This window comes from Triticum urartu, chromosome 2A, assembly GCF_056163025.1.
Source record: "Triticum urartu cultivar PI428250 chromosome 2A, HENAU_Tu73, whole genome shotgun sequence".
Classification (NCBI taxonomy): domain Eukaryota; kingdom Viridiplantae; phylum Streptophyta; class Magnoliopsida; order Poales; family Poaceae; genus Triticum; species Triticum urartu.
The window spans coordinates 218,478,884-218,503,567 of NC_141874.1; the positions used below are offsets into that span (position 1 = coordinate 218,478,884).

Consider the following 24,684-nt stretch of genomic DNA (forward strand, 5'->3'; position numbering starts at 1 on the left):
TGAAAAAAAAAGTCTACCCCCTAAATATGTTCAGAAACGACGCATGTGCCTGGTAATACAAGGAGAAAACAACGCCTGGAGAACGTGGTGGCAACAACTCGACAGAGAACTTGATCACAAGGAAGAACATGAGGATCCAAAAGGGGGCTTTTTCTGTGGGTGCAAAACATCATTAGAAAGCTTGACCATTAGAGCCGATACTAGTCAATAAATCGGAAACGCTCTTTCGGAGTGGAGGATCACCATGCATCTCAACCACTGCAGTCGATCGCCACAGCGGGCAACAGCGTAGCAGCCACATCCGCACGCACTTGCCTTGCGAGGTGCTGAATTGCCCAAGACACATCTAACAGCGACAAGCGTATGAGACAGCACGTATAACTGCATGTTAATGTTACTCATACTCCCTCCGTTTCAAATTACTCGTCATGGTTTTAGTTCAACGTTGCAATGTCCACTCTGTTTGTAGGTATCTGGATCGATTTTTCTTTGAGCGAAACACCTCGAGATGGGTCAATGATTCATAATCCAGGAACAGAAAATATTTTCAGCTAAAAATAAGGAGCTGAAGTTATTAACCACTGGTACTGCTAGTAGCCTAGTAATCCATACAGACTGCACAGCTCCAGTATCAAAATCAAACATAGCAAGCAATGGAAGGAGCCCTCCTAGGCGTCCTAGCTACCAATTTTCGATTTACATTCATTTATATGCCTATATTTCTACATGTCACCATACTGTCTAAAATGCACCGCGAGTTTATTTACTTTAATTACATAGATAGATTATCTACCCAAAGTGGTCGGACACTTCCTCAGACTCTGCGTAAGCGGGAGCTACATGCACTGGGGCTGCTCTTTTTTCAATAGATAGATTATTTCAACCTCATCTATTCTCAGACCTACATACCAGGAATGAAGGATCGTCACAATTTGTGCGTTCCGAGCAGGACCGACAATACTAATACACACTAGCACAGCAGGAGGCGACTAACTAAATACACTGCCCGTATAACTAGCAATATATATGTAGCGGCAGGAGGATGAATTCTCACTCCGGTATGCTCTGCAGCGCCGGCGTCCAGTGAGCGGTCTGCCCCCTGTGCCGGAAATTGGAGCCGCTCGTCATGCAGAGGAGCTCCGAGATGACGGCGCCGCTGCAGCCGTCCTCCTGGTCGAGGCGCCGCAGCAGGTCCTCCAGCTGCTTCCTCGTGATCCTGATCTTCACCTCCTTCACCGGTGGAGTAGCCTTCTCCATCTCCTCCTCCACCGGCACCGCGCTCTTCTTGGTGCAATGCACGGCGTCGACGCCGCGACGGCCATGCGCTGTGTGGAAACAGTTGCCCATCTTGAACTCGAATTCTTGGCTAGGCGGGCGATCGATTGGATTTGGAAGGCCAAAATTCGACCGGGGGAGATCAAAATCGGTGCGCAGTTTGGTTTTGATGATCGGGTGCTCGCAGGATTGGATGGGGAAGTGGCGGATCTACTGGGAAGGCGACCGTGCTGGGGGAGATTTATAGGCGTGGGCTTGGCGGATGGAGGGAAATTGAGAGGCGGAGAAGGACCGTTTGATCGAAACGTGGATGGCTGCGATCGAGTCCAACTTGCCGTGTCCGTCCGGTGCCGACCAGGCAGTCATGCCAGGTGCGTTGAGATCCGTGCCTGGGTGGTTCGGACGTTCGACATGGATCTTGGCGGTGGCTTGCAGTGCGAACGGTTTTATGGTCGCGCGGGCCCCGGCGTGCCGTGTGAGCTGTAAACGTGGCGTGTCTTGGCGAATGCGGAGGCTGGTGAAATGCACAAGTGATTTGTCATAGTTAATCTCGTGAGCGGACAAAACAAGGGCTGTTAATTAACCTTTTTTTTTGCGGGTGAGGCTGTTAATTAACCTAGCTGGCTGGACCAAAATGATGGACCATGAAAACTTTAATATGTAGAGTAGCTATCACTTTCATGGAGCCTGCGTCGGCTGTTTTACAGCTTTATTTACACGGCTCGTCAGCAAATTACTGAACACCAGCGCAGATAATCAACATCTATACAGATACAGAACAGTTTTTTTAATGCATGGCTGGTCTGAATGGACGTACACGACAAGAGAATGAAACTTCAGCGGCGGTGATTAACGTGGAATTTTCTCATATGGAGCGTTGAGTTCTACGTTAAACTGTCGATCACCGGGTACATGCATGGCATGGGCATGCGCCCTCGTTTTCGCCTTGTCCAGCTGGCATCCGGGTGGCTTCCAATCATAGCACATCACCAACTGAACAAATGATTAGCCGCCTACATTCCCTTCATAATGCTGGATGTATGTCATGCGTACATACTTCACCCGCCATAAATCACCTTAAACAATTAATCTCTCAAAGGCTGCTTTCTCTTCGTGAGTTTTCAAGGTGATCTACTCGTACTAGTATACTTCCTCTGTACCTAAATATAAATCGTTTTGGTTGGCTGGAGGGAGTATAAAACAATTGTCAACTAATTCAGGTACGTGTGCTCTAGTTTGGAGGTCCAACAATGTGCCATTAATACTACTTACAGTTGCACCATATCCAGCACCAACTGGAAAAATCATTCTAGGTCAGCAATTTCAGTTGGCTGCGAATATATGCCTAGCTGGTCAGGTCACCTGATTAATTCTTGTGTCTAGGCCCCAAATCGCTTCCACCGGCCGGACGTTGGCCGGTGCACAGTCGTCGTCGCCGCCGGAGCGTCCTGGCTGGCTGGCTTCCCGTGGAGTGGAGGCCATCCAAGGTACCCAACCGATCGAACTCATTTGACCAGCTGCAACCACTACTAACCGCATTGCATTGATTTATTTAACTCCATACTAACTGCATTGCATTGCATTGATTTATTTCGCTCAAAAGGTCCTGACCTAAACGGTTTGTAGTATCGAAAACACCGAAAAAAAAAAAAGAAAACACCAAGCAACTCAGGGCATCTACAACCATAATAAGCTACTACCTCCGTCTAAATGAATAAGTCATTTGTGTAGTTCTAGGTTATCGATTTGAGAAATTAAATATGTGTTATATATCATGAAAAATATATCACTAGATTTCTACACGGATATAGTTTTTAAATATATATTTTTTGTCACATATAATACATATTTAGATAGTTAATCGTCGATCTAGAAGTACGCGAATGACTTATTCACCAAGACGGATGAAGTAATTTGGTGCCTTGTACGCACACAGGCGTGTCCACTCACAGTGCCCAGACAATAGCCAATTTGCTCCCTCCATAACCACAAACCACAAATTCGGATGCCCTATTTTATACAACAGTTTTGCTAAAGCACATCTAGATGTGCAATACATTGATCTTACATTGAGATTCGTGTGAATATTTTCTTTCTTTTTTTTTCTCTTTATACTTGATTCACTCACTTAGATGTGCAATAACTAGAGCACATCTAGATGTGCCCTAGACACACCCTTTATACAAACCCATGCAGTCTACGTAGATCGTAGAGATGCAATAAAACGTAAGCAATTCAGACATACAAAGCCATACAGTCCACGTAGATCAGAGATAGCATAAAACGTAAGCAATTCGGACATCGAACATCCAGTTAGTTCATCCAAATAGTTCAAATTCAACCTAAAACAAAAAAACTAAACTATGAACATAGCAAGGCGCGAGGGTTCATCTCCTCCATGTATGCATCAGCGGCAGGAGGGTCGTCATCGTCCGTGGTGGTGCCAATCTTCGACACGGAAGAAATGTAGCCGAAGACGCGACGGGGGAGCCACTGCTCCTCCTTAGCGTGGAGGGCAGCCTTGGTGGCAGCGCCCGAGGCGGAGCGCCTTCAAGTTTTTGCGCCAAAGGCGCCGCTTGTCGGTCTCCGCCGTAGTCAGCGACCGCCGCATGAGCTCGTGGAGGAGCGCCTCCTCCGAGTCGACGAGGACAGAGCGAGCCTGCTGGCGGGAAGAGCCGGGCTCTGCCGCTCACACCGGGCCGCCTTCGCCTCCAGCTCCAGCATGCGCATCCGCGCGAGCACGAGCACCCACCGTTACCTGGGCGGTGCTGGCGCCGGAGAAGAATGGGAGACATGCTACTCACGATGGAGTTGTTTGATTTTTCGGAAGAGGAAGGGTGAAGCAGTATATATGGTAGCAGATAGTATTTACCTCAATTAAGAATCAAGGTTTATCAAACCAGTAGGAGGAAACACAAGAACAACTTTAGCAGCACCTCCAGACAAACAAAATAATTGCTTGTACCCAACAAAAGGCAAGGGGATCGTCACTCCCCTTGTTCTTGCCAACCACATGATTAAAACTGATAATTATATATGCAAAGTAATAAAAAGTAAAATAAAATAAAAAAAGCAAATAGAGAAATTTTGGAGACTTAGTATTGATGAAGGATAGACCACTGGGGCCATAGGTTCACTAGTGGCATCTCTCTTAAAAGCATAGTAACGATGAGTAAACAAATTACTAGGGGGCAATTGATAGAATTGAGCATAGTTATAGTTGTGATCATTCATGGCATAATCATTACATAAGAATTACATCTGTGACAACTAGACCATTAATCAAATTGCGTCTACTACTATTACTTCATCCCAAGATCGCTATCCAGAATGCATCTCAAAGTAGTAAGTTCATGCAAACAGAATAACACTTTAAGCAAGATGACATAATGTAGACCAAGTAAGATCAGTCAATATGATCAAACCCCATAGTTTTTTCCTTAGTAGCAAGAATACAATATGTGTCTTTGCCCCTCCTATCATAGGGTAAGATCACTGCAAGATTGAACCTACTACAAAAAACCTCTCCCACTTAAGATAACTGAATCAAACTTGGCCAAAGTAGACAAATAGATTGGAGAGATATACAACGCTATAAAATTATCCAGCCAAGAAACCTCAAAAGATTCAAAATAACTCAATGAACAATCTGATCATAAACAGATAAATCATTGGATCCCAACAAACACGCCGCAAAAGATTACATCGGATTGATCCTAGAGAAGATCCACTAACCCCTTTCCGCGACGGCATTTGGAACCGTCGCCTAGTGAGTGACGGCGATAGGGGGGTCCTTCCCACACGACCCATAAACCGTTGGGGATAGGGACCCTACAGTACTCCTACTCGTTTCTACTCGCATTGCCATCATAGTCGGTATTATGTGGTGCTACGTTTATGATGCGTGGCCCATCACAAACAGTTTACTATTATAGAACATGTATGATGCGCGGCCCATCACAAACGGTTCTTAAGAAGATTAGCTAATCGTCGTATGAGTGTCGGACAGGATTATGAAACATCGGACCGTCGTAACATCGTCGTACACGATAACTATCGCACACGCTATTCCGTGGTGCAACGTTTACGATGCATACTTCATCAGAAACAGTTCATGGTTGCGAATCATGTACGATAAGGCAACTAACACAAACGTTTAGTTTGCCCTCACCGTTTGTGATATTGTCTGACATCGCACATGCTTTGCAAACGGCAACTATGTGCATGCTTGCACAGGTTTCCTGTGTGTGAACCGTCTCGGATTATGGTGTATATCACAAACGTTTGTGTTTTACCAACCACCAACCGTGTGTGCCGTAACGACCTGGAGGGTGTAATTTTGCCGTAATTTAAATGCTGCTATTTTAAATTGTACCGAATTTGAATTTGAATTTGAATGTATGCTACAACTTTATTCATATCCACCAGGTTCAAACAACCAATGCATTATTCGATTCATAGGTACATATGTTCAAGAATTACATAAGAACCAAATAAAGAATGATGAACCACATTTGTATACTTGTACTATTAAAGACGATAAAGAAAGAGGCGAAATACATTCTGGTTGCTGAACAAGGTGAAGCGGAATGCCCATATTATGCCCTCCTCCATGCAAAAGGCACGCACGACTCTAGTCCACCCCCTTGTGATGGCCGACCGCCCATCCTTCACGGTCTTCATGAAAACATCTAGATAATCGTCGTGTTCTGGTAGAAATACTTTAACCTTTGCATGCCCACCAATCATGTAGTTTGAGAGGCAATCTTGAGTAAACTACTTTGGCAACCACTGTAAAGGAAAAGGATTTAGACATTGTCATCTAACACAACTCATTATGGGCAGTAAAAAGAAGGCTGCAGAGTTCTTACTTACCATCCTGCAGTTCGTTGTTGTCTTGGATAAAGTGTAAACAAATAGTTTAATTGCCATCTTTGGACCCATTTTATTAACAATCTTTATCAGCTTCCTCACTTGATGTTGGTTCATCGGTATCTCATTGCCCCATACGCAGAAAGGGTCGGAGCGCGGATCTTTACCAATGAAATATGTACCTAAAAGCACCAAGTTAGTATTAGAAGCTAAACAACAATTGCATAATGATGTAGTACAACACTCTTTTATAATACTCCCTCCGTTCCTAAATATTTGTCTTTCTAGCGATTTCAACAAGTGACTACATACAGAGCAAGTGAATCTACACTCTAAAATATGTCTATATACATCCGTATGTGGTAGTCCATTTGAAATATCTGGAAAGACAAATATTTAGGAAGGAAGGGAGTATCTTATAACATTCAATATACTCACACATTGGATGAATTAACATCTCATATTATGGGCTGGAAGGAGTTTAGTGCATTCTTACAAATTATCGGCTGATTAACTGCTATTGTATCCATGGGTTACAGTTAGTTTGAGCTAGTTCGGGCTCAAATAGCCCTAAAGTATATCTAAACATGAGGGATAGTTTGAGCTAGTTACATATATAACCCACCCAAAAAACTATCCAACCCAAGAGGTGCTAATTGGAGCTAGTTATCCTAGTGCATTTATTGTCAATCTAACCCTGCCATCCAAACACCTCTTTGGATGGAGTTAGTTCAGGGTTATTCATGAGCTAGAAACTAACTCTAACCTCTAGCTAAGTTGAGTATCCAAATAGGGCTATGTTATTGTTGTTGTTGCTACTGCTCTTCTACGTATATCTAGACATCATTAGAACATTAATGTAACACTCTTCCTTGTTGCTATGTAGCCTAGGATTGCATATTTAGACATTAAGTACAGTGCATGTTGCTATGTAGCCTCAGATATATTACATATGGCCCTACTTAACCTAACGATAAATGGGTTGCAGATATATTCAATTAAAAGTTCGATTCATCGATTAGTCCCTTATCAGCCCCCAACCTATATGGTACCAACTACCGATATCCTGAACAGTAAGCAGATATAAGCCATGGGATCAAACTAATCTTGATGGAAAACATCAGTCGTTCCCAAAATTGTCCTGTGTAGGTACATCGAGAAGCATGTTAAGCACAACAGGCTAAACATCAACAAAAATTATCCATGACAGACAAAATAATCTCCAAACGATAGCTTCGGTGTGCAGGTTTAAGCACGCTAGTAAAGTAAAACAAGTGGAAAGGTGTGTTAACTACAAGATGTAGCAACCAAATGTAATCATTCATAGTGGTATTGTTGAAACTGGTACTGATGAAATTGAACTGCACAATTCATACTTGCACATATAGAACATCACGTTGTGAATAACTGGAATAAACAAGGCATACTACAAACAACCAAAGATAGCATTTGTAATTGGACATATGCTAACTACAAACACCGAACAATCAAAAAACTTTAAAAGAGGCATATGCTAGCTATAACAGGCTTAACAACAAGCAAATATATGCATTCCTATCGGTATGTTTAAAACTGGATTGATGAAATGTATTGCACAGTAAATAATTGCACATATAGAGAGTCGCATGGTGAACAATTGAAATAAACAAGGCATACTGCAAACAACCAGATATAGCAATTAAAACTGGACATATTCTCACTACACTACAAAAGGGACTTGACAAAAAAAATCATGGGTTTCCCCCTGCAAAGAGGCATGACAAAATAATCATGGGTTTCCTCACTTGTCACAGATGGGCTCATTCCTGTGGGAAGAGCACGGACCCTAGATACACTCCATGTTGTCGCGGATGGTCTCCTTCCTTTTGGAACAGAACGACTATAGGGTGCCCTCCCTGATGTCGTAGATGGGTGCTTTCCCCTTGGAAGAGCAGATGGGCTCTTTACCCTTGGAAGAGCCAGAGAGGGTGCCCTCCTCATGGTCGCCGTCGATGAGGTCTGACTTGGAAGCTTTGGATCCCAAGCCAGCATCGCAGAACGTGTCCTTCAGAAATGATAAAAGGGGCTCGATGGCGATGTAGGATGGCAAATTGTTGACGGTGAGCCAGACGAGATCAGCGGCGGGGCCATGGATGAGATCGACGGTGGTTGAACCCGAGGGGTTGGGGGTGGGCCACTTAACCTGTGACATAGCCATCCATAGGCCGTCGCTATCAATGACCTCGATGTCCTAGCCAGCGGCCGAGACATGCCCGCATACTCTAGCCCGCTGCTTGAGTGCCTACCGCCAGTAATGGTCGTCAGCTTCCTCGGCGACGTTGGGCGAAGAGACCGTGATACACATCTTTTGGGCCAGTCGGTCCTCGAGCTCCACGGGAAGCGTAGCCGGGCTTAGGCCGCGACACTCTGGAGTGGGGGATGGGGATCTGTGCAAAAGGGGGCATTTGGCAGGCATCATCTAAGAAACTAGGGCGGCCTGGGTATGGAGATTGGTGGGTAAGCTGCACGGGCAAACCGGCAGATGTTGACAATGGAGGCCTTGCCGCGGCGGCAGTGGCGGCGGGGACCTTGATAGGGTTTCGAGCGAGGGAGGGTGTGTGTGTGTGCATGCCCGAGGAGGTTTTTGTGTGTGTGTGGAGGGGGCGGGGGTGTTTGAGGAAATGATGCGGGTACTAAAAATTTTACTATGCAGGAGTCAAACACGGGAGTGAAATGCCGGGGCTATTGAAAATTTTGATGATAGTGCATCGCACATGGTCCGGAGATAACAACCGTGTGTTATGAAACAGAAAAACCCTCAAGGCGGGTAGATATTTTCTAGGGATGCAGGCGGGATTGGGAACAAGAAACATTGCACACGGTCCAGAGATAACAACCGTGTGTTATGAAACAGAAAAACCCTCGAGGCGGGCAGATATTTTTGAAAGGGGGAGCCTCATGGAGCCCAATGTAATGTGCTGATGTGTGCGTGACATGGGCACGTCGTGGCACACAGTTAGTTTGAGTGATTTGTGTCTGTTTGCGTCATCCGACTTGTCTAATGTTCATAAATTTGGCAAAAAATGACGCGGGAGAGGGTCAGTACACGAACACACTTGCATGTGGACCAAATTTATGTATGAAAAGGGTGGTTTGATTTTCAAATACCAAATGCAACTTCAATGTGGCACCTATCTCGCAAAGCGGACGGTATTGCTTGCCCCCACCCCCCCTCGTGTCGGCACGAAGGGAATCGTAAGCTATGAATGCATGCCCCTCCCCCCAACCGAGGTTCACCTAGCAAAGTGCGAAGTAGCTAGTAGCCCTTCTCCCCCCTTGTTTCAGCATGAAGGGAATCGTAAGCTACGAATGCATGCCCCCCAACCGAGGTTCACCTAGCAAACACTACCGCAGGATGCTGCTAACGCGACACTATGATCAGAGACCCTTCGACGAAACTGTGCGATGCCATAATCACAAACAGTGGTGTAAAGAACCCGTCAAAAAGGTGCAAAAAACGTTTGCGATGGAGGATGCATCAAACACGGTTCAGATTTTAGTTGCATGTGCGATGCAGGGCATACGGTTCAACTCAATTAACTGTTTGCGGTGAGGAGGAACAAAAGAAACGGGCAGCCAAATGAAGGTGTGTGCGATGTACAACATACAGTTCACTTGGATGAATTGTTTCTGATTAGGCAACACAAAAGAAACGGTCAGCTAGATCAAAGGTGTGTGCGATATATGGAGTGCGGTTCACTCGGATGAACTGTTTGCGTTGACACATGAGAACAAAAACAGTTCAAATGAACAAGATGTGTGTGATATGAGGCAAACATGTCTGTAATTGGAAATGTGTGCGAAGACCGATAACAACACAGACGATTACTGTTAACAAGCCGTGTGTGTTGTGAGCAAACGATTGCTGGTATACAATTGTGAGTGATTGATGAAAACATCACCGATGGGTTCCATTGTTTAGTCCGTGTGCGATGTGATTTTCTTTGTCTGCACAACATGTACACTCTGTCTACAGAGCATCAACATATATACTTAAAAAGACAGCATTGCATAACCAAATTAAGCATACAATTACACAAGTGGCTACACACATAACATTTCCACACACCAAAGTAAGCAATTACATGCATACTAAAGTAGAAGAAATGAGGATCTAATCATCTACTTATTGTTGTGACAACACTTGCCATTGCTGTGCTTCCGGCTAGATCCCTGGCCGTTTTGGGGAAGGAGGCACTTCCTCATGTCAACGATCCTCCTGTACATGTCGTAGCTCGTGTACGCCTCCTTGGCCGCGTACACAACGTGAGCTTTGTTGAGTTTGTCCATCCAGGCCGAGTGCCAGGCACGCTTGTCCTTGTTGCGCGAATCCTTCATGTCTCTGTAGTAGGGGTCGATGATGGCCTCGGCGAGGTGAACCAGTGAGTCCTTCTCATGCTCCTTGCTGCCCCAGATCTTGTACTGGCCCAGGATGTCGACAAGATTCTGGTAGGCGATACCCGGATTCTCGAGCGCCTTTACATCGTTGGTGATGTCCACCGTAGCGAACATGTAGTGGGGGCTGTTGACAAACTTGGCGAAACGCTCGCAAGGCCTTGTGGCCAGGCAGTAGTGGTAGATGAGGACATGGTAGCGCACGCACATATGGGCGACGGTGACCTTGGGACGAGACCCGGCACGAGCGTGGGTGTACTCGAGGTCGAACCCAACCACCTTGTACTTCTCCGTAGCAGCAACAGCTCCATGATGTGGATGGATTTCTCCACCCAGACCGGGTCATTGGTGTACACCACCGAGAGGTCCATGAACATTCTGTCGGTGTCCACCACGGCACGCATGGTGAACTGCTGCTCGTCGTCGGCAGCCGCTTGGAGCGTCATTGGAGCTGCACGGGATACCTTCTAAGAATTTATCGTGGTGGGTGTGCTTCTTGCAACGGTGGGGTGCCATCAAAAGGTTGAATATACACAAGGGTTAAATGGCTGCTGTAATAAACGGGGGCCAGCCGGCCTGTAATCATCACGTCTTGTCACGCCGTTCATAGTGGAGGATTCCAGTGCACGCTTGATAACACCGCACCGCACACGTGGGCTCGAAGAGGCGCCAAATGTATCGTCAGTGAGCCTGTTCCCGTGCTACCGCGCAAGCTTCCCGCCCGGCTAGTTTGGCCACGCGTCGGCTAGAAGATGGACAAATCATGGGCGTTTATTGGCAAAAAGCTTTGTAAAAACGAAGTGTGTGGAATGACTTTCATAAGTTTACCCGAGGGTGATGAGGTCAAGGTTACAGAGAAGGGTGATGATGGACACTCGAGTGCGATAATTAATTCTGCGCTCTACAGTTCACGCGGTGGAAGAAACCAACTATGTGCAATAATGTTGAAGATCGTAGTCGAGTTAGCTATACAGATCGTGTGTTGTGAGATCGACAAGGTAAACTGATTCGAGAATGGTTAATAAAATCTAAGAACATCTAAGACCAGAGGGGGTGGCAGGCGGGGTGAGGGTTTTTGTGACGTGGGCATGGTGAGGGTTTTCTTTTTTCTTTTTTGAATTGGATGGTGAGGGTTTTCTGTCCCACAAAGAATTTTGGGGGCGACGGTTTGCTAGAGCGAACCGTGTGTGATTGACGCAACAGGCAAAATGAAAGCCATTGCACATGGTTCCGATTTTGGGAACCGTGTGTGATTGGCGTACTACCTCCGTCCTAGTTTATTGGTCCCCCTTTGTAATTTTTACCAAATATTTAACAGACTCAGACATAGATAATAAGTGTACACGTACATAAGCATAGGTCAACCATAAGCATATAGTTCAACCATCATTAATCATACTCAAGTGTACATAGTTCGATCCATCCCACATCTCATCTCACTTGCCGGCACAATCCTGAAGCTTCTCCAGGTACTCGGCGTACGCACGGTGCGCCACCCTGTGAGAATACTTCTACTTGAAGGAGCCAATGGCCCGTCCTCTTGCATGCGCCAGGACACTTAGATACGCGTCATGAAGCTTCTGGTTGCAAAATGGGCATCCATAACTGCCATTCCAGGTCCTAATACGCCTGTTATGCATTCCCGCATAAAGCTCCCTCAGGATTTGCCTCTTGTACCTCCTTTGGCCATCTTCATCCTCGCTGTCCACATCGTGAGACAGCACCTATACAAATAGTAAAACAAATTTGGCATCAAATCAATGATTACATGTCGTGAAGTAGGATTAGGAATTTATGGCTATTTATTTATACGTATCTAGAGATTATGGTTTGATTTTGAAGCACATTCGTCTATGTACAGACCAATCTTGAAGAAAATAATGGCACAAACATATGTAGGTCATTCAAAATCAATTGTCAAGTCCTGGATAGGAATTATTAGCACGAACACTAACCCTAGTCGGATTACTAGCAGAAATCATTTGCAGAGATGAAACAACTAATCACTTATCAGCTGTACCATTCAAACAATCAATACACTACACGGATCTAACGAAACTTACTCAGATTTCATGGATTGGGAGAACATAACCATATGATTTCTATTCCAAAAAGGGGGAGGCAGGAGTAACCGGTGAAACCCTATGATCTTTTTGACACATAAATGGGTATAGATGACTAACCAGCTGTTCGTCATCGGCGGCGTCCTCGCCGGAGTGGTCGTCAGAGTCGGTGTGGAACTCCACCTCCGACATTGGAAGCTCGACGCCGTCGACGATGTCAGGGTACAGCGATAACTCGCCGGCGGTGACGGCAACCTCTGTCTCCATATCCACGTCGTGATCCAGTGCTTTAGTAGCCCCGGCGTCGCCACTCCCTCCGATGGGGCACTTCGGCGGCATCCTCATACAGTGATGGCTTTGAGGACTGCGAGCAGCTCGGGGATGCCAGCGGAGAGAGAGGATTGTGTGTGTGTGGCGAGGATGGGGGGTGCGGCCGCTCGGGCACACCATTAATATGGAGTTGTGGGAGTTGTGGGAGAGAGGTAGGCGACGGTCAAACCGATGGCTCGCCTCCCAGTGAGCATGCGCACCGGACTGCTGGCATGCCTAACAAAGTTTCACACAGCTATTCGCATGCATCCCGATGACACTGCACACCAAGCACGCCTCCATCAATTCACACACCTGCACGGTGGACTACTCGCATGCGTCCCATCAACTCACGCCTGCTCGCACGGCACACGGGTCGCACGGTGACACGTATATTGTTTTTCTATTTGGATGATTAATACTGCCGCTTTATTGCTTAACCAAAGCATGGTACGTATCCATTGTTGGTCTAACGCTCATGGTTTGAATAAATAATCCGTTTGGGATATTGGTTCCCAATTATTAGTAATCTCTCGTCTGTAATTAGATAAAAATTACATCAAAACTGGTCTCAATTTGACCAAAAAAGTATAATGCCACTTTGTATTGGTGTCCATATGATAACACGATAAGTTTCATGCACTTCAAATAAGTTTTGGATGTACTAGAATTTAAAAATCAAGATTCTCAATGTTTGAAATTTGTTGCACGGGGAGTAAACATGCACCCAGTGAGACACATGTGTTTTTGCAATCCATTTAGGTGCACTGTCACGTGTGCATGTAGCTCAAATTTGATTTTTTGACATTATACCCGTAGAAAATCAATCAATTAATGTACTAAAACGTCTTAATGATCTTTGTGATTTTTTTGAAATTAAAACGTCCCACCTTTAGTAACATATATGTTCACTGCGGGATAATTAGTTTAACATGCATCGTAGTTGCGGTGAATTCGCAGTGTGTGTGTGGGTGTGTGCGTCTGGGGGTGGCGGGTGGCTTGCAGTACACTACGAGTTGTGAGCCACCATGTGGGTTAGCCGTTTTGTTAGGTAGACCGTTGCCACATCAGAGTCGTGAAATCATTATTTAAAACATTACACAACCCTTTCTTACATACATGTTTTCGCCACACGCAGTCGATGGTTGTCCAACACGACACTCGATACTCGCGTCTGACGCTTTATGTGGGCCCACGAGGTCGTCGTCCATCACTTTGATGAACAGCCGACAGTGAGGTTAATTTGACCAGCAAGGTAGAATCTTTTTTGTTTGTGTTATGGTGGTATATAGTACGCGTCGAAGAGGTGGGAGGGGACTAGCATATATACTATACGTATGCGTCCGTGAACAAGTACACCTCACTCAGTGTCGGGACTTTTTGGTTTCCAAGGCATGTGCCACATCAAAATTGTGAAATTGGCTATTCAAACATCACACAACACCTTTTTGGGCCACATGCATATCCTAGCTAGGACACTCATGTGTGACACTTCCATCTGTGGGCCCATGAGGCCATCGTCGATGCATGCATGGATCACTTTGACCTACATTGGGAGAGGTTAATTAATTTCACCATTGATGAGGATTCTTTTGGGTTGTACATATATTACGGCAGGAGCATATAGTATGCGATGAAGAGGGGGGAAGGGGACCATCATATGTAGTACGGGCTTGATGAACCTCGCTCTGGGTGGGTGCATGGTTTACGGTTTTTGAGGCATGTGGCACGTCAAAGTTGTGAATTTTGGGTATTCAACATATATATGCTTGGCCCACATGCAAAGAGGTGGTGGTTGTCCTCTCGCACCCACTTAAGCGGTTATCAACGATATCGATGCTTTCCATCTGTGGGCCCACTTGGTCCATCGGTACTTTTTGCCTGACAACAAGAGAGGTTAATTTGACTTAGGTGGGGATTATTATTTTTGCTCTGGGATGACATGCATGATACAGTTTTAGCACACACACATGCATGTGTATGCATGAATCCCTCCCATCGAGTCGAAGTGGCTAGTACAATGACACATCATGAACCGATCTCGCTCTGTGTGGGGAGCTAGTGTACGATTTTTGATGCACGTGCCACATCAATGTTGTGTATTCAAACATGCATGCATGCATCACCTCCATACATATGCATGTAGTGGTTACCTTTGAACGGTACACTTCGTCGTGTGGTTACCGGCAACAAGCCTATATATTCGTGGGCCCACGTGGACATCCATGATCACCTTGACCAATAACAAGATATGTTACCATGGCGGATTCTTCATTTGGTTCATGTTATCATATTATAGGTCATGGTGAGATTCAGACCTTAAGTTTGAGCGCATATACTATGCACGCATGCATGCATGAATCCCTGTCGTTGGCTGGAAGTGTGGTGTAACATACATATGCATCGTCAACCTAACCCTCACTCAGTGTGGGGATTTCTAGTTCGAAATCATGGTGCCACATCAAAGTTGTTCCATTGTTACTCAAAAACACACCTCTCCATACATATGTTTGGGCCACATGCATGCAGTGGTTGTCTTTGGGGACTAGCTACTTGCGTAATTATTGGCGAGCTATCCCATCTCTGGGGTCACATGGATGACCATCACTTTGACCAAGAATAAGAGAGAGGTTGTACGACCAAGGTGGATTATTCTTGGTCCATTTTACGACCCATCTTGGTGAGATATGCCTCTCTGGCCCGCCGACTGAAAGTGTGTGTGTGTGTGGGGGGGGGGGGGAGGGGGTTGCTACTTCGCACTTTGCTAGGTGAACCTCGGTTGGGGGGGGCATGCATTCATAGCTTAGGATTCCCTTCGTGGCGACATGAGGGGGGCTGCTAGCTACTTCACACTTTGCTAGGTGAACCTCGGTTGGAGGGGAGGGGCATGCATTCATAGCTTAGGATTCCCTTCGTGCTGACATGAGGGGGGGGGGAGGCTGCTAGCTACTTCGCACTTTGTTAGGTGAACCTCGGTTGGGGGGGCATGCATTCATAGCTTAGAATTCCCTTCGTGCCGACACGAGGGAGGGGGCTGCTAGCTACTTCGTACTTTGTTAGGTGAACCTCGGTTGGGGGGTGTCAGTGTCAAAACTGGCGGATCTCGGGAAGGGGGTCCCGAACTCTGCGTCTAAGGCGGATGGTAACAAGAGGCAGGGAACACGATGTTTTACCTAGGTTCGGGCCCTCTTGATGGAGGTAAAACCCTATGTCCTGCTTGATTAATATTGATGAGATGGGTAGTACAAGAGTAGATCTACCACGAGATCAGAGAGGCTAAACCCTAGAAGCTAGCCTATGGTATGATTGTATGTTGTCCTACGGACTAAAACCCTGTGGTTTATATAGACACCGGAGGGGGCTAGGGTTACATGAGGTCGGTTACAAAGGAGGAGATATACATATCCGTATTACCTAGCTTGCCTTCCACACCAAGTAGAGTCCCATCCGGACACGAGACGAAGTCTTCAATCTTGTATCTTCATAGTCCAACAGTCTGGCCAAAGGATATAATCCAGCTGTCCGGAGACCCCCTAATCTAGAACTCCCTCAGTAGCCCCCGAACCAGGCTTCAATGACGATGAGTCCGACGCGCAGTGTTGTCTTCGGCATTGCAAGGTGGGTTCTTCTCCAATCTTCAAGTGTTCGCAAGCAGTGTCTGGCTCCATAAATGTTGAACCTCTTGGCTTCTTTGCCAATAAGGGCTTTCTCCCATGCGTCGAATGAATATGAGGCGCCAGGGTGTTTTTACATTCGCCTCCCTAGCCAGATAAATAAATTGTCTATTAAAGGGATGGGGATTCTTAGATCTGATCCATACCATCCTCCCCCAGCGAGAATCCATCAGAGCGCGTTTCGGAAAGATCCATTCCAGCATGGCCGACCTCTGCAGCTCCTCCTCCCGCCCCCGTAGCCCTAAGCCCGGTGATTGGGAGAGGTGTTTAGTTCTGCACAGTTGATTAGTCGAACTGCAGACTAAGGGATTTCTCCCTCCGGCGTATATGGTGCCCGTTCGAGCTGGGCTTGCCACCTACAATGGCGGGGAGCAAGCGGAGAGCTTTCCCTGTCCCTCCATGGGGGAACGGGTTTGCCTTGTTCCTTATTTACTAAGGGGACTCGGATTTCCAATTCATCCGTTTCTCCGCGGGCTCTTGGAGTTCTACGGCCTCCAATTACACAATCTCACCCCTGCCTCCATTCTACATATCGCCGGCTATGTTGCTCTCCGCGAGTTGTTCCTGGGCTGTGAGGCTCACTTTGAGCTGTGGAAAAGGCTATTTTGCCTCGTCCCTCGCATACAGAGGAGATCACTTTATCAAGTGGGCAGAGCCAAAATATGGCGCATCGCCGATACCGGATACCTGTCCGGTACCCCAAAGAAGTCGTCCAAAGACTGGCCTTCAGGATGGTTTTATATGGAGGACGTTCCCCTTCCGGACCCTGTTCGGCGGGGTTTTCCTGAGTTCAACAATGCTCCTCTAAAGAAGCGCCGAAGTTGGTGCCCACGGAGCCCCCAGGCGGAAGACAACGGAGAAGTTCTCTATCTGATGAACCGGATCAAAGCAATGGCTCAATCAGGATTGACAATAATCGAAGTTATGTTGATTTGCATAATGCGGGGAGTGTAGCCACTCCAATATCATGGGTACCCCTTGTGGTGTTATAACGGGGCGGATGACGCCACCCGCTGCGGGCGTAAGGGTTCGGACAATGCTGCCGCTCTAGCGAAAATTCTGTCCGAACTGTTCAACGGTGAGGAAGAGGAGTTCACCCGCATCAAGCCACGGGATGGATTCTCCATGTACAATCCTCCAAGATGGGTAAGTTATATCTCCCTGCTCCCATTTTTCCCGCATTCTTTGTCGTAAGTATTCACCTTGCCACTTTGCGGCAGGAACTGCGAAAAGCCATAAAGGAGGTCAGCAGTCCTTCTCCACAACCAGAGGACCCTGACCGGGCCCTCGACTCCGGACTTGAAGAGGATTCGGTTATATCTGTGGAGCTGATAGACCGGTAGTTCTATCAGTTAAGATGCGACGATGCCATGGTGGCCATTACGGCTGACTACCCTGGACTGCTCCCTGCATCGCAAGTAAGGAAAACCAAAAATCCCAACTCCAAAACTAGGATCCCCTTTTAGGCACTTCACCCACCATATACACATGGCATCTTTTACAGGGAAGGCATTCGGGACGCCCTGCCGAACCCGCAGCAACTCGCTAGCAAGAGGCACCGAGGCCGGGTAGGCCAAAAAGGAAGGCGGTCAGGACGGAGATGCCGGTGCAAAGGTATAAGAAAAACCCCGACCCGTGGTTGTCGTATTTGTTGAAATGTAACGACGCCCGTGTTTCTTTAACATAAAAAACGCTCGCCGGAATATGTCCGGCGATGTTGCCAATCATGCTTCCACCAGTAGGGCGCCAGGACCGGACATGGGGGCAGAAGCCGATATGGGGCAGGCGCCGGATAATCCCCCTACAGAGGATGCAGATAGATTATCCGCTACAAACTCAAAAGTGGAAAGTGCCACGAATCATAGGCGCCGCCGGACCGTACTCCGTGACGCTTGTTTCTCACCAGAGGTGTTTGACGCCTTCAATTCTGGAGAGGCGTACCTCCGTGCTGCTCAAGATGGTTTAGCCAGAGCCACGGATCAGTATGTAAAGGATATACGGTGAGTAAATATGACGATTTATATGTATCAGTAGCCCCTGAGACTTGAAACAGTTATTAGAAATGATTTAACGATCATCTTTATTGTGCAGGTTCTTACAGAGAAGAATACTAGGCTGTCACAGGAGCTAGAGGAATGCAAGATCCAACTACGGGCTGCTGTGGCCGCCTTGCAGGAACCGAAAACTCACCTGCTGGTAACATTTACTTTAAAGAATGATGGTTACCATATAACGTGCAGCATGGCTGCAGATCTAACAACAGATGTTGCAGATGAATCCGGAGAGAATCCGGAAGACCAGCATGTTATGCGACAGCTAGAGGCTGGCAAACGTGTGCTGACTGAGGTTAGGTGGGAGAAAAACAATTTCCAAGACGCCAATATTAAGCTAAACGTGGAACTAAAAGACGTTCGGGGCCAGCTTGCAGACTCCGAGAAGGAGAATAAGCGGCTTCGGCGCGGCATTTTCAGTAAGTGCTTGAACGAATCCTTTTAAAGGAGTTCGGCGAAGAAGCCGACTAACAACGTTATGTCTGTAGGTATGCTGACGGGTCCTCCCGCGGAGGAAATGCCCGGGTCTGCGGGTGATCTTCTGTCCGAGCTTTCGATTATGGAAGATGATGCAGGGTGTTGCAGGGTGTTGCCCAGGCCTTGTGGCCGACCGTCTCCCTGCCAGAGGGCGTTGCCGAGCTTGCGGAGAAGCTCAAGGGAGCACAGCGGCGCTTCCGATTATGGAAGATATCAGCCTGCCGACAGGGTGCCAGAGAAGCCTGGGCCATGGTGAAGACGCGGTATACCAAGGCAGACCCAAATCACATGGCCGAGGTCGGACCTGTGGGGCCCGACGGAAAAGAGATCCCTGTTAGCTTAGTTTATGGGCAAGTAGAATCAGCCGCAAAGTATTCTCAACAGGATTGTAAGCTAGACCGCTTGTTGGATGGTATAGAAGAGGAATTTAGTCAGTCTGCATGACTATGTAATTAAAGTGACATGTATAATGCCTTCTAGCCGGATTGTAGATCATTTGTCGTTGCGGACCTTTTCGCTTCAACCTCCGGGCCCAATAGTCCAGAGTGTATCTGAATGCTAGCTCAGTTATATAAGAACCGGGGTATGCGTGGAGACCAGGCGTAGGGGTCATTAGTGCTTTATCACACAAGTGCCCAACTAGTTATGTTATATTACATGGGTAGTAAGAAACATCTTTCGGGGAGAATAGTTCCGTTAAGGGTTCCTTTACCTGGGTAAGCATGCCCTAAAGTGCATGTCCGGACTGCGATAGGAAACACAGGAAAAACATCTGGGGGCAGATATGGACAATAAAAAATCATCTTTTGTTCACCGACCGAATATTCCCTTAAGAACGCTAGCTTTCGGCTTCACCTAGTCTGAGGTACACATCCGGCTGACCCGGTAGTAACAATCGTAGAGGTGCTCCCCTTATGCCCTAGCCGAATTAATGGGAACGTAGGGCATAAATTCAAGAGCCAGGCAACCCATCTTGGCATAAAATTTAAGTCATATCGATGCATATAATGGTGAAAAAAGGTACATGCAGAAGTATAACACATGTGTGGGGCATGACACCCAGATAAATAATTTAAGCTTCTGTGAAAGAAGCCCCCAGGTATGAAGAGTGCGGCTAGCGCATCTGTAATGTGCAAGCGAGGCACAAGGTGACCCTTGAAGGCCAAGGGAAATAATAAAAGAAAGAAAGAAAGAGAAACAAGACAGATAATGTATATGCAGAAAATGGACAAATGGAGGGGACTAACATAGAGACCGGTGCTAGGCGTAGAATCTTCGGAGCCTGGCCGCGTTCCATGGGTTCGGCTCGAGTCGACTAGTCGATGCATCCCGCAGTCGGTACGCTCCACCAGTCAGAACTTGGTCAATAATGAAGGGACCTTCCCATTTGGCCTCGAGCTTGTTCTTTTTCTTATCCTGCAGGCGTAGAACTAGTTCGCCAACGTTATAAGTTTTGGCCCTTACTTCTCTGCTTTGATATCTACGAGACTGTTGCTGATAAAATGCGGAACGGGCTTTGGCTACGTCGCGCTCCTCCTCCATGGTGTCCAAACTGTCCTGCCGATCGAGCTCGGCTTCTCTTTCTTCGTACATGCGCACTCGAGGTGAGTCATGAATTATGTCACAGGGCAAGACTGCCTCTGCGCCGTACACCATAAAGAAGGGTGTATATCCGGTACTACGATTCGGCGTGGTCCGCAGCCCGCAGAGTATGGAGTCAAGCTCCTCTACCCAGTGTGTGTTAGGCTCCGTTAAGGAGCGCACTAATCTGGGTTTAATGCCGCTCATTATAAGACCGTTTGCTCGCTCGACTTGACCATTGGTTTGTGGGTGATAGACTGAAGCATAATCGAGCTTGATCCCCATTTTGCTGCACCAGAGTTTTACCTCGTTGGCCGTGAAGTTCGTGCCATTATCAGTGATGATGTTGTGGGGGACGCCATAACGGTGTACAACCCCGGATATGAAGTCTATCACCGGTCCGGATTCGGCTGTTGGGGGGACCGCATCACGTTTTGCGCCGATGCGGGCGAGGATATCCGCCACCTGATTGTTTTCCCGAGCCACATGGTGAAATTCGAGCCCCTCGAACCGAGATGACATTTTTAGGACGGCATTTCGATAGGCCGCCATTTTCGGATCCTTGGTGTCAAAGTCTCCATTTATTTGGGATATTGCGAGGTTTGAATCCCCACGCACCTCCAGGCGTTGAGTGCCCATGGAGACCGCCATCCGAAAACCATGCAACAGAGCTTCGTCTTCGGCTGCATTGTTGGAGTCTGTATACAATATTTGCAATACGTACTGAACGGTATCTCTAGTTGGGGATGTCAGGACCATGACAGCCCCTAGACCAGCCAGCATTTTAGAACCGTCGAAGTGCATGATCCAATTGGAGTATGCGCCGTACTCTTTAGGGAGTTCGGCTTCCGTCCATTCGGCGACGAAGTCGGCCAATACTTCCGACTTAATGGCTCGTCGAGGTTTGTATGTTATGTCGAACGGGAGGAGCTCAATGACCCATTTGGCAATCCGGCCCATAGCGTCGTGGTTGTTTATAATATCATTAACTGGCACTTCCGAGGCTACTGTAATCGAACACTCTTGAAAGTAGTGTCGCAGCTTCCGCGATGCCATGAATACCTCATATGCTATCTTTTGGTAATGCGGGTACCGTGATTTGCATGGAGTGAGGACAGTGGATACATAGTATACTGGCTTCTGAAGAGGGAATTTATGTCTGTCTGCTTCCTGTTCGACAATGAGCACCGCGCATACAACTTGATGAGTTGCCGCAATGTACAACAGCATTGGTTCGCCGATGTTTGGCGCGGCCAGGATTGGGTTGGTTGCCAAGATGGCCTTTATTTCTTCCAATCCGGCTGTGGCCGCGTCCGTCCACTCGAAGTGTTCGGTGCGCCGAAGGAGGCGATAAAGGGGTAAAGCCTTTTCTCCTAAGCGATAGATAAAGCGGCTTAGAGCCGCCACACATCCAGTTAACTTCTTGATTTGTTTGAGGTCTGTTGGGGTAGCCAACTGTGACAAACATCGGATTTTGGCCGGATTAGCTTCAATACCTCTACTGGAGACAATGAAACCCAGGAGCTTTCCGGCTGGTACACCGAAAATGCATTTTTCCGGATTGAGCTTGATGTTGTATGTTCGGAGGTTGTCGAATGTGAGCCTTAAGTTGTCTATCAAAGAGTCGACGTGTTTGGTTTTGAAGACCACATCATCTACGTATGCCTCTACTATTTTGCCGATTTGTTTCTCCAGACATTTCTGAATCATGCGCTGATATGTTGTGCCGGCGTTTTTGAGCCCAAAAGGCATTGTGTTAAAACAGAAGGGACCGTATGGTGTGATGAATGCCGTTGCGGCTTGGTCGGACTCCGCCATCTTGATTTTGTGGTAACCAGAGTATGCATCGAGGAAACACAATGACTCATGTCCTGCAGTAGCATCAATGATTTGATCGATGCGTGGGAGGGGGAAGTGATCCTTTGGGCAAGCTTTATTAAGGTCTTTGAAATCGACACAAAGGCGCCAGGATTTGTCCTTCTTTGGTACCATCACCAGGTTTGCTAGCCAGTCCGCGTGTTTTATTTCTCTGATGAATCCGACCTCCAATAACATGGCTAGTTCCTCTCCCATGGCCTGTCTCTTAGGTTCGGAGAAACGCCGAAGAGCTTGCTTGACTGGCTTGAATCCCTTTAGGATATTGAGGCTATGCTCGGCCAGCCTGCGTGGGATTCCTGGCTTATCTGAGGGATGCCAGGCGAATATGTCCCAGTTCTCGCGCGGGAACTCTCGTAGTGCGGCGTCCACAGCGGGGTTTAACTGTGCCCCGATGGAGGCTGTTTTTGTAGGGTCCGTTGGGTGGACTTGGAATTTGACTATTTCATCCGCTGGTTTAAAAGAGGTGGACTTGGATCTCTTGTCGAGTATCACGTCGTCCCTGTCCACTGTGTAGCATAGCGTGGTTAATTCCTCGGCCGAGAGGGCTTCGGATAATGCCTCGAGGGCCAGTGTAGCTGTTTTGTTTTCGGCGCGGGGTGCTATGTCCAGATCGCTGGCGAGAGTGATGATTCCATTGGGCCCGGGCATTTTGAGCTTCATGTACCGGTAATGGGGTACAGTGTAACGCCCTGAGACCGATGTGCCAGGTGTCCTCTGCTTATTCGCTGTTGTTGCGTTGTCATTGCTTGCGTGTCATGCATTGCATATCATGTCATCATGTGCATTTCATTTGCATATATGTTCGTCTCATGCATCCGAGCATTTTCCACGTTGTCCGTTTTGCAATCCGGCGCTCCTATCTCCTCCGGTGGTCCTTTCTACTTTTGTTTTGTGTGCGGGTGTTAAACATTTCCAGATTGGATCGAGACTTGTCAAGCGGCCTTGGTTTACTACCGGTGGTTCGTTCATTCAATTCTACCGGTGGTTCGTTGAAGGTTTTCCGAAGTTTCCGCTATATCTATCTTAATCCTTTCTTCGAGAATAAGTAGTATGCCAAATCCGTTGTTTGTCATCAATTTAAATTGATGAACGATAAACATAATGCAATTCTTATTCTTGTTTCATCCAAATGATTAATTCCTTATTCCGGAGCTTCATCAAAATTCTCGGTTTCAATTGTTTCATATTCTCTTCCCGCAATTCCAAGCTTTCTCAATTATATCATCACGAAGATCCATCTAAGTCATTCCAAGGATTCACCTTGTGCTTTCAACTTCTCTTTCTTTTCGTTTGATCATCCTTTTGTTACCGGAGTTCTTCATGGAGGTTCTACACGGTGGTTCATCAAGGATCTATATTCCTTCTCAAAGTTTTCATCGAGATTCTTTTCTAAGGAGATCAAGTTTCTTCATCTTGCAATTCGGAGGGCAATTCTTTCTTCCATATCATTGGAGGTGGTATTATGTCATTCTTGATAATTTGAATTCATGTTTCATGATTCACATGTTGTCATGAATGAGATATTTTAAATCCATCAATCTCGTCATTGGAGTTATCTTGGGTTATATTTCACCTAAAGCCTTCTCTAAGGTTTGTTGCTATTATGGTGCTTATAAATGACCCAAGTTCTTCATTTATCCTCCCGGTGAATAAGTTTCTCGTCTCCTTGTTCTTATCAATCCAATTCTTTTTCTCGTGAGTGGCAGGTTTTCATCTGTTAATTTGAGATGTACTCCACAAGACCATATCTAGCTTATCTTTTCGTTGTTGTGTTTCCAAAAACTCCGTGCGACCCTTCTCTTTAAGATGTTTTTCAAGCTCATCGGAGGTAGAAGATGTTGTTTTCTTCTCCGTTCTTTTGTTCCGTCGATACAACTTCTATTATTTCATTCCGGAGGCCTTGTGTTGTTGTTCTCTTCAACCCATCATCTTGTTTTGTCAAGATCATGTTCTTTTCATGATTGTGCATTTAACCGGAGTGTTGTGCCCTCTTTTCAAGTTCTATCACCTAATCAAGTTATTATTCAATTCCTTTTTTTCAAACGGAGTGCTTCAACCTTATTCTTCTCC

At 46.7% G+C, this 24,684-nt stretch overlaps 1 protein-coding gene across 1 annotated transcript; it reads right to left on the reverse strand.

Annotated features, from left to right (window-relative positions):
• Positions 1–738: 738 nt before the first annotated feature.
• Positions 739–1,502, reverse strand: LOC125541434 (uncharacterized). Its single transcript, XM_048704848.2, has one exon. The coding sequence runs from the start codon at positions 1,345–1,347 to the stop codon at positions 1,051–1,053; it is 297 nt and encodes a 98-aa protein (XP_048560805.1). The 5' UTR covers positions 1,348–1,502; the 3' UTR covers positions 739–1,050.
• Positions 1,503–24,684: the final 23,182 nt, after the last annotated feature.

What these genes read in the sequence shown, in the direction of transcription:
- LOC125541434 (XM_048704848.2), bottom strand. Translation starts at nt 1,347, where the DNA reads ATGGGCAACTGTTTCCACACAGCGCATGGCCGTCGCGGCGTCGACGCC.